This window comes from Physeter macrocephalus, chromosome 12, assembly GCF_002837175.3.
Source record: "Physeter macrocephalus isolate SW-GA chromosome 12, ASM283717v5, whole genome shotgun sequence".
Taxonomy (NCBI): Eukaryota; Metazoa; Chordata; class Mammalia; order Artiodactyla; family Physeteridae; genus Physeter; species Physeter macrocephalus.
The window spans coordinates 33150169-33163787 of NC_041225.1; the positions used below are offsets into that span (position 1 = coordinate 33150169).

A 13619-nucleotide genomic window follows, 5' to 3' on the forward strand; every position below is an offset into this window, starting at 1 on the left:
GCCTGCTGCAGCTACAGGGCGCTCTTCAGCCGAGGGCGTCGCAGGATCATCCACGGTCAGTGACTGATCAAGAAGGGGCATCACGGTCTGGCCATCCTGCCCAATTCTGCTGGGTAAATACACCCCAGAGCCCCCCTCAGGGCTGGCCGGGCTCTGCCGGGCTGCATAGCAGCTGACCTCGCCCTCTTTCCTTTCCCCGGGTCACAGGCCTCTATCCCCAGTGGACTTCCAGCAGAGCCCACCAGGCGTCACGGCTGTCACAGGTCCTGTATGTCCCTCCTGCGGCAAGCCAGATGTGGAAGGGGTGATGGCCTCCACCAGTCTTGTTGAAAGAGCGAGTTAGTGATGAGAGCAGTGCAGACGAGCTAGGTCAGGGGCTCTGGGCGGGGAGGGAGTGCTGGGTGCTGCTGGCTGCAGGGGGTCAGCCAGAGATGAGAGGATCTCAGCTGCCACTAGGCCATAGGGAACATTTATGCAAATTAGGAGAAGGCGCCACCTGTTTCCCACTCCCCACCTGGATGGACCCATCCCCGCAGGCACAAGGCTTGGTGTGTACAGGGCCCTTTTGAATAAAGAAATGGTGCCCCCTCCCCTAGGCCGAGGCAGCCCTGCCCTGGGGAGCATGGCTTGGCGAGGGGAGGAGTATAGGCTGGCTTTCAGCTCCTCTGCCAGGAACCTTGGTTCTGGGCACAGAATGCAAAATTATATACAACAGCCCTGCTCCCAGACTTTGCTCAGTATCCTGGAGCAAACCTTGGCCTTGGAGAGAGTCAGAGAAGATAGATATGGGGCATCTCTGGCGGTCCCAACTGTGGGCCACACGGCATTCATGGGCACTTCTTCTGTCACCCGCAAACGCAAAGTGGTTTAAGCCATAAAGAAGTGGATTGGTTCAGCGGACTAGAAAATCCAGACGGCTCAGTCTTCAGGATCAGTTTGATCTGGTACTTCATCAGTCCAAGGACATTTGTGTCTGTCTCCATTCTGCCATTGACCATGTCTGTTTCCTTTGAAGTCTGGCTCTCCTCATGGTTGCAAGGTGAATGCCAACAGCTTGCAGAGGAACATGCTTCCACATCCATGTCCAGAAGGAGAGGGAGCTTCTCTTGCCTCATCAATCAGACAAAAATCTTTTGCTGCCCCTTGATTGGAGCAACTTAGGTCTCATCCAGTCTTCGTCACCATGGCCGGGGTAATACTCTGAGCAGTTTGGAGCTGGGCCGCTTTTTTTTCCCCCTGAAACAATAATGGGGACGAGGGAGATGTATGTGTCAAGGGGGGGATGTTAGTGGGTTAGAATGATTGGGACTCCACTTTGAGGCCGAGGGTGGGGTCATCCTATCCAGACCCCTGGTGGTGGGTGTGGAATGAGGGCTGGAGAGTGAACGCAGTGAGTGATGCTATGTCGGGCACTTGCGAAGGCACGTGAGCAAAATCTGGACGTAAGCATCTCCCCAGTTCCTGACCTCTCCCTGCTACTTTCTCTGTCTGACTGTTAGCACGTTTTTATAGACAAGGACATGAGAACTCATATACTGGCACTGGCAAGCGAACCAGTTTGTATCTGATTTCTTAGGTCCCGTTTCAATCTCAATTTTATGAAAGACGGGTGCGATGATAGCAACTCTTTACATCCTGGTTCGCAATGTGCTTTCCTTATTGCTCTACATGACCACCTACTGGAGGTCTAGCGGGCATTTTCTCTATTTTGTAGAAGAGGCAGCTGAGACTCCAGAAGGCAAAGTGACATGTCCAAGTTCACAGAGTTACAAGATGGCAGAGGTGGGACTCAAAGCTTAGTTTTCTGCGAGAGATCCAGCCTCTTGCCTAGAGAGATGTTGCCCTCATGGTCTCGGGATGTGGAATGACTTCACTATCAGGAAGTGAAAAAAGGCCTCTTTTCTTCCTGAGAGTTTTCCTGTTGCACCACTGCCCCCGCCAGCCCCGTTCCCTTCAGGTCATGAGCTCCCCATCACCAGAGGCATCCAAGCCGAGACTGAGTGCCTGCTTGGAGGGATACAGAGGATGGAAGGTTGACCTAAACAATTTGAGTTTCCTTCCGGTTCTGAGGTTCTGAGGCTCCAAGCTCTCTGGAAACCTGGCACCTCCCAGGGTCCATCTGTACACACGTGAGGTCCTATTTGCTTGTCATAACCACATGAAGAAGAACTTTCTATTCCCCAAAGGGCCTGGTGTGCAGCCCATGGTGTGACTAAGGCACAGGAAGCTCCTGGGGACACTCAGACCATATACATTTGGTGACTGCATGCTGATTTGGAGGAAGGGACTGAGCTCACGACATCGTGATTATTTGGTTCTCTTGTACCGAAACATCCCACAAATGACAGTAATTATCACGTCCTGCCTGTCATGACATTTTCTTCAAAACGTGAGAAGATGTTCCTGAATGTTTTCTCCTTGCTCCCGTCCCCCTCCCCACTCTGTTTCCAGTCCACATTCAGCCCACACCACTTTTCACTTCCCACATCATGCCCTTTCTCCCCTCGTTTGACCCCATAATGTCCCCTTTCCTTCCCAGTCTCTGGCCAGGAGCAGATATGGAGCCAGGGGCACCAAGAGACAAGCATTTGTCAGATGTTTCCAGGGCAGGGCCCTGAGCAACTCAAATACGTGTTAATGTCAGGAGCTGAGCCGAGGTCCCTGGCCCTTTGCCGAATTCCACGGTGGAAGAGGGGGTGTAAGGAGAGGCTGGCTGTCTCCATGCCTGAGGTTCCCTTTCCCCTGTGCTGTGCTGGAGGTCATATTTCCTACACGGCAGCCAAGGTCAGCGAAAAGCACTGGCTTGGACCTATACACCCAGATAGATTTGTTTTATTTTTAATTTTATTTTATTATTTTTTTTGCGGTACGCGGGCCTCTCACTGTTGTGGCCTCTCCCGTTGCGGAGCACAGGCTCCGGACGCGCAGGCCCAGCGGCCATGGCTCACGGGCCCAGCCGCCCCGCGGCATGTGGGATCCTCCCGGACCGGGGCACGAACCCGCGTCCCCTGCATCGGCAGGCGGACTCTCAACAACTGCGCCACCAGGGAAGCCTTAGATTTGTTTTAAAATCACTAGCTATTTACTTTTTAAAAATTTAATAAGCTTTAATTTTTTAGAGCAGTTTTAGGCTTATAGTAAAATTGAGGGGAAAATGTAGAGAGTTCCCACGTACCCCCTGCCCTACACAGGCACAGAATCCCACTGTCAAGATTCTCACTAGAGGGCACGTTTGTTACTAAAAATGAACCTGCACTGATACATCATTATCACTCAAAGTCCAAAGTTTACATTAGGGTTCACTCTTGGTGTTATACACCCTATGGGTTTGGACAAATGTGTAATGATACGTAGCTACCATTATAGTACCATACACAAGAGATTCACTGCCCTGTAAAACCTCTGAGCTCTGCTGATTCACTCCTCTCCTCTCCAACCCTTGGCAACCACTGATTTTTTTTTACTGTCTCCATAATTTTGTCTTTTTCCAGAATGTCATAGAGTTGGAATCGTACAGGATTAGTCTTTTCAGATTGGCTTCTTTCACTTAGTAATATGCATTTAAGTTTCTCCCATGTCTTTTCATGGCTTGAGAGCTCATTTCTTTTTAGCAATGAACAATATTCCATTGTCTGGATGTACCATAGTTTATTCATCCACTCACCTATCGAAAGACATTTTGGTTGAGCCCAACTTTGGGCCGTTATAAATAAATCTGCTATAAACATCTGGGTGCAGGTTTTCATGTGGATATAAGTTTTCAACTCATTTGGGTAAATACCAAGGAGCAGTTTTGTAAGAAACTGACAAACTGTCTTCCAAAGTGACTGCGCCATTTTGCATTCCCACCAGCAATGACTCTTTCTTCACATCCTCCTCAGCGTTTGGTGGTGTCGGTGTTTTCGATTTCGGTCGTTCTTCTAGGTGTGTAGCGGTATTTCACTGTGGTTTTAATTCACAAGTCTCTAATGATCTGGGATGTGGAACATCTTTTCATGTATTTACTTGCCATCTGTATATCTTCTTTAGTGCGGTGTCTGTTCGGGCCACTTGCTGGGATTTTGATTGGGATCGCACTGATTTACAGACCAAGTTAGGAAGAGCTGACATCTTGATGAAATGAGTCTTCCTATCCATGAACATGAACTACCTTTGCAATTACTTGGTTCTTCTTTGATCTCTTTCATCAGAACTTTATAGTTGTCCTCATATAGAGCTTGTACAAATATTTGTCAGATTTATACCTAAGTTTTTCATTTTGGGGGTGCTAATTTAAATAGTAATATAATAGTGTATGTTTAAGTTAATCAAAGGGAAGATTCTTCCGGGCTGGTCTGGCCTATTCAGGTAGGCCTCTTAAAAGAAGACTTAGGCCTTCACTGAGATCAGAGAGGCTTTAATGCTGGCCTCAAAGAAGATTAAACCTCCATGAGTTCTATAGTTGCAAAAAAATTAATTCTGCCACATGAGCAGGGAAGAGGGTCCTGAACCTAGATGAGACCCCAGCCCCAGCCAACACTTTAACTGCAGCCTTGTGAGATCTTGAGCAGAGGACCCAGCTAAGCCTTGGCGAGACTCCTGACTCACGGAAACTGTGAGATAACAAAATGTTTGCTGAATTTGTGGTACTCCATTACACAGTAGCAGAACAAATACACTATGTATAGCACTGACTTTTGGGAAATAGGGGAGCTGGGTGTGCAAATATGAGGCTTTCACATTTTTTGAATTTTTACAATGAATATATATTAATTTTGCAGTTAAGGGAAAGGAAAATGCTAAAGGACTTGTTTTTAAAAGAATTTTCTTCTCCTCTTACACTCCTTTTAAAAAGCACACGCAAAAGCAGACAGCATCCGACCCCCACCCCGCTCCTGGTGACTGCGAGGCCTGAAGCCTGAGAGTCCCCCTTTGTGTTCTCACTGCATTTTTCTTTCCCTAAGAAAGTCAAAGCAACTTCATCTCAGGCCCAGAGGTGGTCCTATCCCCGCCTCCAGGGGGCAGCATCGTGCATCCAAAGTCTTTGACATCTTTCTACACGCCTGGGACATGCAGCGGCTCTGTCACATTCGCAGTCTTCCCACCCACGACCTGAGCTGGATAAGTCACAGCTGAACAGAGGCGGGGGATGGGGCAGGGGTGTTCAGACCCAAAGGGACATGCCCACAGCAGGACTGGACCCAGGAAGTCAAACTCTCCTTCCTTGCTCCTTCCCTCCTTCTCGTTCACATTTTCAGCATCTTATAGTCCGTAAAGCCTATTCATCCCCATTATTTTATTTGTTCCTCATAAGATCTTGTACTCAGGAAGGAAAGGTCACTAATTCCATTTTGCAGGTGGAAAAACTGAGGCATAGAAAAGAAAAAAAGAAGCTCAGGAGCTGGGGCAAAAAAAAAAAAAAAAAGAAAGAAAAACATTTCCTGATGAATCCATTTTACATCATTCTCTTCTCTACCCCGTTCTCCATCCAACACCCGCTCCCACCCCGCTGGCCTCCTGCACTTGTCTTCCAGCCACAGTTTACTCAGGCAGGAGGAGGAGGAGAGCTGAGCCTTCTGGTCAATCAACTCCTCAGCCCGGTGCACAGCAATAATGAAATGTAAATTTTTGATGGGGTACAGAACTGAATCTTAATGAAAGGCATTATTAAATTCAGCAAAACACAGAGAAATTTTAACTGAACAGAACTGATTATTCCATTAAAAGGTAATAGGTTGCAGCTTGCCTCTTTCGTTGTCTAGACAAATCACTTAGATACACATGTGCTGGTTTTAATTAGCGCCATGGAAATTAAGCATTCTGTAGCCTGAAATGTTATTGTTGAACAAATAAAAAAAAACTTATTTAATAAGGAAAAATACAACTCAAACAATTACTCCCCATAATGCCTAACTAGATTCTGTGTTTTTTTTCCCTTCCCTGTTTAAATGAAAAACCCACATGAATCAAACTGCTGCTTCATCTTGTGTCTAATAGAAGGTTTTGTGCTCCCCCAGTCCCCCATGATATCACGAAATGTACAGTTCTAATAGGAGTCCTACGCAAGACTGAATAAAGCACAGCAAGAAACTTTCCATCTTTGGCCAAAAAGTCCAGACTTTTGCCCCCGGTTTAATCCTTCAGGAAATTCTCAATGGATCTAGGATTCTGGCTCAAATTTCTATGCATCAGTGACCTTCAACGAAAAGGCACAACTAGATTTTTTTAAACCTATGGTGTCGCAGTCTAAGCCGTCACAAAATTCAGACAGGGTCTAGGGTTCAGATGATGAAGGGCTGTATCCAGAGCCTTGAGGAGGGGGAGGTCTAGGGAAGACTTGGCAGGTGTGAGGGAAGAAGGGGAATGTATTAGTCTGCTCAGGCTGCCATAACAAAATACTCCTGGCAGCTGGAAGTCCAAGATCAAATTCCTACTAGGGTTTCTGGTGAGGCAGGATCACCAGATCCTGGATCGTAGATGGCCACCTTCTTGCTATGTCTTCACATGGCCTTTCCTCTGTGAGTGTGTGCAGAGAGAGAGAGAGAGAAATCTCTCGTGTCTCTTCTTATAAGGACACTGATCCTATTAGATTAGGGCCTCACTTGTTTTAACCTTAATTATCTCCTTAAAATCCCAGTCTCCAAATATAGTCACGTTGGGGGTTATAGCTTCAACATATGACTTTTGGGGGTACATGATTCAGTCCATACAGAGGAGGCAGTAGGGGCCTGGGGAGAGTACTGGCTGAAGAGGAACCCCAGGCCTGACCTGTAAGTGCTGCTCTGGCCAGTGAGTGGAGGCGGCCCAGGAGGATGAGGGAGGCTTGGTGGGACGGAGGGGAAGGGCATCTGGGGCTCAGGCATGGCAGTCGCCAAAGTTCTGAGGCTTTCAAGGGCTTGAGAAGGAGTCTAGGAGTCTGGGGCATAGGGCACGCAGGTTTGGAGGGGCAGGTGAGGGCCCGCCAGCTCCCCTCACTCAGTGATGCTGGGTTGCTCCACACGGAGCAGGAGTTTACGCTCCCACCTTCTCCTCTGCCTTCTGGCTTCAGCCTGGTCTCTTGTCTCCAGCGGGAGCCTTCCTCCCAGCCTTTTGTTGGTTACCAGCCCTCCAACTTGCCTTGACCTGTGATTTACAGCTGTTTCTCTCCCATGCCCCGGTCGTCAGGAGGCTCGTGCTCCGTTCTGGGCTGTTGGGGGACATTTTCTCTGCTGTATTTTGCATCTGCACCCCCTCCTTTCCCACTGTCGCTCACGACTAGCTTTCTTCCCTGCAGCGGTCTGGGATTTGCTGAATGGACGGCGTGCTGGAAGGGATTTAAGCCATACTTATGTTTACCATGTCTGACGTACTCTGATGTTTTCTGTTCTATACTATCTCAATAAAAATGCTGGTCAGTACTCAGTAAATCGATGGCACAACCAACCAACTATTGCCCATTAAGCTTAGACTAAGATGCAATTTGAATTTGACCCTGGAAGTACTAGGGAGCGACCGAAGGCAACTGAGAAGGGCAGTAACATGAGTAAGACCTGGAAGAAGGATATGGGGTGTGTGCAGGGGGTCGCATGCTACACTATACCAGACAGAAGAATTGGCCTGGGGTCAAATCCCGGCTCCACCTCTTCAGCTATGTGACCAGGACAGGGGAGGCGAAGCGTGTAGGCTGGGACAGCAGGCTCTCAGGGTTCCGACCCCAGCTTTGCCGTCTGCTGGCGGAGTGATCTTGGTAGGTTACCTGACATCTTGCTTCCTCAGAGAGATGTTGTGAAGATGAAATGAGAAAAGTGCACGCGTTCAGAAAGTGCTCGGCTCGTGGCGCACTTATAATAACTGTTAATAATAATATAATAACTGTTTATTATAATATAATAACTGTTTTACTCAACCTTTCTGGATCTCAATTTCTTATTCTGTAGTAACACATCAGAGCTTGATTTTAAACGGAAACGAAATAAAATCTGTAAAAAGAAGTTTCTCCAAACTATCTTCATGTGATGTACTCTAACATATTCAGTTTTTGTGTGTGTGTGTGTAGTACGTGGGCCTCTCACTGTTGTGGCCTTGTGGAGCACAGGCTCCGGACGCGCAGGCTCAGCGGCCACGGCTCACGGGCCCAGCCGCTCCGCGGCATGTGGGATCCTCCCGGACCGGGGCACGAACCCGTGTCCCCTGCAACGGCAGGCGGACTCTCAACCACCGCGCCACCAGGGAAGCCCACATATTCAGATTTATACGCCACCAGGGAAGCCCACATATTCAGATTTATACGATCTCATTAAAGAAAAAAAAAAGAGTACTGTCAGTGACCCAGCCTACAGAATATATGTATTTTTTTCTTTTCTTTTTTTTTGGGGGGGGGGGCGGTCTTAGTTGCAGCATGCAGGGTCTTCATTGCGGCATGCGAGGTCTTCAGTTGCATCAGGCGGGATCATTTTTTAGTTGTGGCGTGCGGACTTCTTAGTTGTGGCATAGAGCAGTTTTAGGTTCATAGCAAAAGTGAACGGTGGGTACAGAGAGTTCCCACATGCTCCCGCCCGTCCCCCCCATTCCTTCAGCCTCCCCCACCAGAGATACCTCCATTACAATCATTGAACCTCCACTGACACATCATTATCATCCGGAGCCCATAGTTTACACCGGTGTTCACTCTTGGTGTTGTACATTGCACGGGCTTGGACAAATGTGTGATGACAGGTATCCACCATTAAAGTGTCATACAGAGTAGTTTCACTGCCCTAAAAATCCTCTGTGCTCTGCCTCGTCCTGCCTCTCTCTAGACTCTTTTTTTTAACACAGTCCCCGGGTCACAGACTATGCTCAGTAGCTCGCGGTGTAGAAGATGCTGCTGGGAGCCGTTGCAATGGCTCAGGCAGTGGCTGCAAGTCTGGAAGACAGGGGAGGCTGTGGAACATTGTGTGGGAAGGGCAGAGCGGGTGGGGGGGGGGCTGGGGAGGTGGGAGCCTGGGGGCTCAAGGCTCTGGGGGCCGGTGGCGGTGGCGCTTGTCTGCAGAGAAATGGCAAGCGGCGGACGGACAGCGAGGACTTCCAGGCAGAATTCCAATCCGCTAACCGGCGCGTGTCCATCAGCCGGGATGGCGGGAAGCTCTGGATGCAGAGGAGGCCACGCTGGGCTCGACTCCCATTTCGCGGTGTGACCTTGGGCAGTCCCTTCCCTGCTACCGGGGGCCGGACTGGCTGTCCCGGTCGGACAGTGCTCGGGGGGAGGCCGAAGTGCCGCCCGGGGCAGGGCGGCGTTAGGGGGCGTTAGGGAACCTGCCAGGCCCAGGCGGGGTCGGCCGGCCCGGACGCGGGAGCCGCGTCTGAAGGGCTCTCTCGGGCACGCTCTCGGGCGGAGCAACAGGCGGCCGTGTTCCCTCACCATCGACCTTCTGGACGCAGCAGGGAGAGAGAAACTTCGCAGCCAGCAGCGCCGGCCGGCCTGCCGCCTTCAGGCCCGGGGGTCCCGGGCCCGTGGGGGACCTGCGGCGCCGGGAGGGCCGGGCAGCCGCGCGGCCGTGGCGGTGGCCGGCGCGCAGCCGTGCCCGTCTGCCCAAGGGTTAACCCGTTCCCCTGCAGCTGCCGCGCGTGCCTTGCAGAATTCCACCAGAAGAGGGTACAGTTTGAAAAGCTCCTGACGTCAGGCTGGAATTCCTATTGTGTTTGGAACCGGCTCGGGCACAGCAAGCCCAAGTTGCTCTCCGCACACCTCGGCGGGCTGCGTGGGGCCGGCGGCCGCGGGGCCCGTCTCGCGCCGGGGTCGCACGCGGGGAGCCGCGCGCCCGGGGACGGAGGACGGTGCCTGCTGCCCACGAGGGGACCCCACTCCCGCCGGCGGCCGGGCCGAAGCGGCGGATCGCGCCACCCGGGAGCCGGGCTGAGCGCTCGGGGCGAGGCCGGTGGCCGCGAGAGCCCCCCGCCGGCGCGCCCCGGCGCCCGGATGCCCGCCCGGAGCCCCGCCGCCAGCTGAGCGCGCGGGGCGAGGCCGGTGGCCGCGAGAGCCCCCCGCCGGCGCGCCCCGGCGCCCGGATGCCCGCCCGGAGCCCCGCCGCCAGGCGCCTGCCTCCCCCGCGGCGCGCCCCGGCCCGCCGCCGCCCGCTGTGACCGCGCCTGCAGGCAGGCGGGCGCCGGCCGGGCTTCCCCGAGGGCCGCGCGGCGGCGGGACCCGCCGGACCCCCCGGCGGCGGCGGCGGCGGCAGGGCGCGGAGCCGAGGCCGCGCGGGCACTCGCCGGGAGGATGGACGGGGCCGGGGAGCGCAGCCTCCCGGAGCCGGGCAGCCGGGGCTCCCGGGCGGGAGACGACATGGAGATCGTCGTCAACGTGGGAGGCGTGCGGCGGGTGCTGTACGGAGACCTCCTCAGCCGGTACCCCGAGACCCGGCTGGCGGAGCTCATCGACTGCTTGGCCGGGGGCTACGACACCATCTTCTCCCTGTGCGACGACTACGACCCCGGGAAGCGCGAGTTCTACTTCGACAGGGACCCGGACGCGTTCAAGTGTGTCATCGAGGTGTACTATTTCGGGGAGGTCCACATGAAGAAGGGCATCTGCCCCATCTGCTTCAAGAACGAGATGGACTTCTGGAAGGTGGACCTCAAGTTCCTGGACGACTGCTGCAAGAGCCACCTGAGCGAGAAGCGCGAGGAGCTGGAGGAGATTGCGCGCCGCGTGCAGCTCATTCTGGACGACCTGGGCGTGGACACGGCCGAGGGCCGCTGGCAGCGCTGCCAGAAGTGCGTCTGGAAGTTCCTGGAGAAGCCCGAGTCTTCGTGTCCGGCGCGGGTGGTGGCCGTGCTGTCCTTCCTGCTCATCCTCGTCTCGTCGGTGGTCATGTGCATGGGCACCATCCCCGAGCTGCAGGTGCTGGACGCCGAGGGCAACCGCGTGGAGCACCCGGCGCTGGAGAGCGTGGAGACGGCGTGCATCGGCTGGTTCACGCTGGAGTACCTGCTGCGCCTGTTCTCCTCGCCCAACAAGCTGCACTTCGCGCTGTCCTTCATGAACATCGTGGACGTGCTGGCCATCCTCCCCTTCTACGTGGGCCTCACGCTCACGCACCTGGGCGCCCGCATGATGGAGCTGACCAACGTGCAGCAGGCCGTGCAGGCCCTGCGGATCATGCGTGTCGCCCGCATCTTCAAGCTGGCGCGCCACTCCTCGGGGCTGCAGACCCTCACCTACGCCCTCAAGCGCAGCTTCAAGGAGCTGGGGCTGCTGCTCATGTATCTGGCCGTGGGCATCTTCGTCTTCTCGGCCCTGGGCTACACCATGGAGCAGAGCCACCCGGAGACCTTGTTTAAGAGCATCCCGCAGTCCTTCTGGTGGGCCATCATCACGATGACCACGGTTGGCTACGGGGACATCTACCCCAAGACCACCCTGGGCAAGCTCAATGCAGCCATCAGCTTCCTGTGTGGGGTCATTGCCATCGCCCTGCCCATCCACCCCATCATCAACAACTTTGTCAGATACTACAACAAGCAGCGAGTCCTGGAAACGGCAGCCAAGCACGAGCTGGAGTTGATGGAGCTCAACTCCAGCAGTGTGGGCGAGGGCAAGACAGGGGGCTCCCGCGGCGACCTGGACAACCTCCCGCCCGAGCCCGCCGGGAAGGAGGGGCTGAGCTGGAGCAGCCAGCTGAAGATCTCCCGCAGCGACACCTTCATCCCCCTGCTGACCGAGGAGAAGCACCACAGGACCCGGCTCCAGAGCTGCAAGTGACGAGGGACGGCCTGCGCACAGACGGACTGGGCTGGTGGATAGAGGGATGGACGGGTGTGACAGGCCTGCCAGTGACTGCCCGGGAGGGGCTGTCCTTTGTCCCCCAACCCTCTCCTGAACAGAACTCTGAAGGCCCTCTTGGGCACCTCTGATGAGGCCGGGTAAGATCCCTCTGTGTTTCCGGCTGTCCAGGGGCCGGGGTGGGGGGGCGGGGGCGGGGAGGGGAGTCCCGGGATCACTGACAGTGTGGGGTGGTGAGGGCTGTGGTCTGGCTGACGGCAGGAGCCCTCGCCCGGTTCTGTATCTCCTTCAATAAAGCCTCCTGCTCTCTGCGCCCGCCTGTGTGGTAGGTTCTGTCACAGGCTGGCCGCTCCCCACCCTGTCCCCCGCCACACACCCCCCCCACTCCCAGACGCGGCTCAGGCCCTCCCGGGAGGTAGGTGTCCAGCCCAGAGGGTTTACTTTTAGCCGAGGGCTAGTTAAAGGAGGGCTCATACATAGGGTTCAGCCCAGGGAGCTTTGCCACAATCCAGGAGGCCCTGTGCCTCCTGTTTCCTTCTGAGGAAAAGCTTACGCCCAGGAGAGGAAGCATTCACGGAACGGGGAACACCAAGCAGTGGGGTTACCATCTCTTAATCACCTGTGCAAGGCCCTTTTCACAACTTCTTTCCATTCCTTCCAGCAACCCTGCTAGCTAGGTAGGCCGCCCCACCCACCCCCTTTTAGAGAAGAAGAAACTCAGGCCCCAGGGCACACAGAGCAGGGATTCAGTCCCAGGTCTGATGACCCCCAAAGCACATTCATTCTCTTTGATGTGAGGAGGTCTTGGGACAGAGGCGTGTGCTTGGGCCATGAGGGGAGGGTCTGCAGACCAGCAGAGGGGTTGAGCTTCCTCGGGGTGGACGTGCCTGTCTTCCAGCTCATCCTTTCTCCTAGAACCAGCACTTCTGAGGTACCAGCTGAATGGACAAACTTGAGCACGCTCCGAGTGGCCCGCTGCCAGCCTAGTCTGCGAACCCCCGGGGAACAGACACAGACAGACCTAGATTTGAATTCCAGGGAATGAGGAGGTGATCTCTGAGATGCCTTCTAGCTTAAACACTGTTCTCTACCATCCCTCCCTTACCACTCCCTTACTTGCTGTGTGACCTTAGGCCTGTTGCTTAACCTCTCTGATCCTCATTCTGATCATTTATTAAGTGGAAGAATTACTTCAGGGAATCACAGTGCTTAGCACAGTGCCTGGCACATAGTAGCTACTCAGTAAACGGCAGGTGTTTCCATTACTGTGTGCTGGGAGAGGGGTGAGGGGCACAGCTTCCCATGCTGGCCTCCACAGGGCTGGGCTGGTATGCAGATGGGGGAGCGGTGGCCACAGGGCACTGTCACACTGTTCTTAGTCAAAGGTAGTCCCCTTGGCTCGGAGCTGGTCCCAGCAGGCCCCTCTCTCTGGCTTTCCACCTTCCACAAACCCCAGAGCTCTGTTCTTCCTTCCCCTCCTGGGGCAGCGGGTGCAGGAGCCCTCTGAGGGGAGGGGGAGGTCTAGGAGGAGGGGGAGGGGACGTAGTCCCTGGTCTGCACCATCCTGGGCAGGTCTTTCCTTCTCTGGGCTCTGGTTTTCCCATATGTATAAAGAGGGATGCTTTCTCGGGGCCCCCTCCAGGATTTGCAAGCCTAGGGCTGCGGACGTGTTGGGCTGGGGACTCCAGGGGGTGGGAGGCTGTCACGTTGTAGGGGCCCAGAAGGGAGGAGAGAGTCAGAGCTGTCCCTGTGAGGTGCGGGCCCGGAGGCAACGTTGTGCACCCCTCCCTCACACGTTTCTCCAGGGAATACTGGGTCAGGTGACCACGGAAGGCAGAGGAAGAGGTGGGCCCAGGGCTGTGGGACTCAGTGGGAGGGAGGAGGGGATGGTTTGGCATCC

The 13619-nt window shown here is 54.4% G+C and overlaps 1 protein-coding gene across 1 annotated transcript; it reads left to right on the plus strand.

The window, feature by feature from the left end:
* The first annotated feature begins 9648 nt into the window (after positions 1–9648).
* KCNF1 (potassium voltage-gated channel modifier subfamily F member 1) lies at positions 9649–12031 on the plus strand. Its single transcript, XM_024118973.1, has 2 exons — positions 9649–9908; positions 9978–12031. The coding sequence occupies exon 2, from the start codon at positions 10214–10216 to the stop codon at positions 11696–11698; it is 1485 nt and encodes a 494-aa protein (XP_023974741.1). The 5' UTR covers positions 9649–9908; positions 9978–10213; the 3' UTR covers positions 11699–12031.
* Positions 12032–13619: the final 1588 nt, after the last annotated feature.

Bases quoted from the DNA above. Each gene is read 5' to 3' on its own strand.
- KCNF1 (XM_024118973.1), top strand. From the start codon at position 10,214: ATGGACGGGGCCGGGGAGCGCAGCCTCCCGGAGCCGGGCAGCCGGGGC.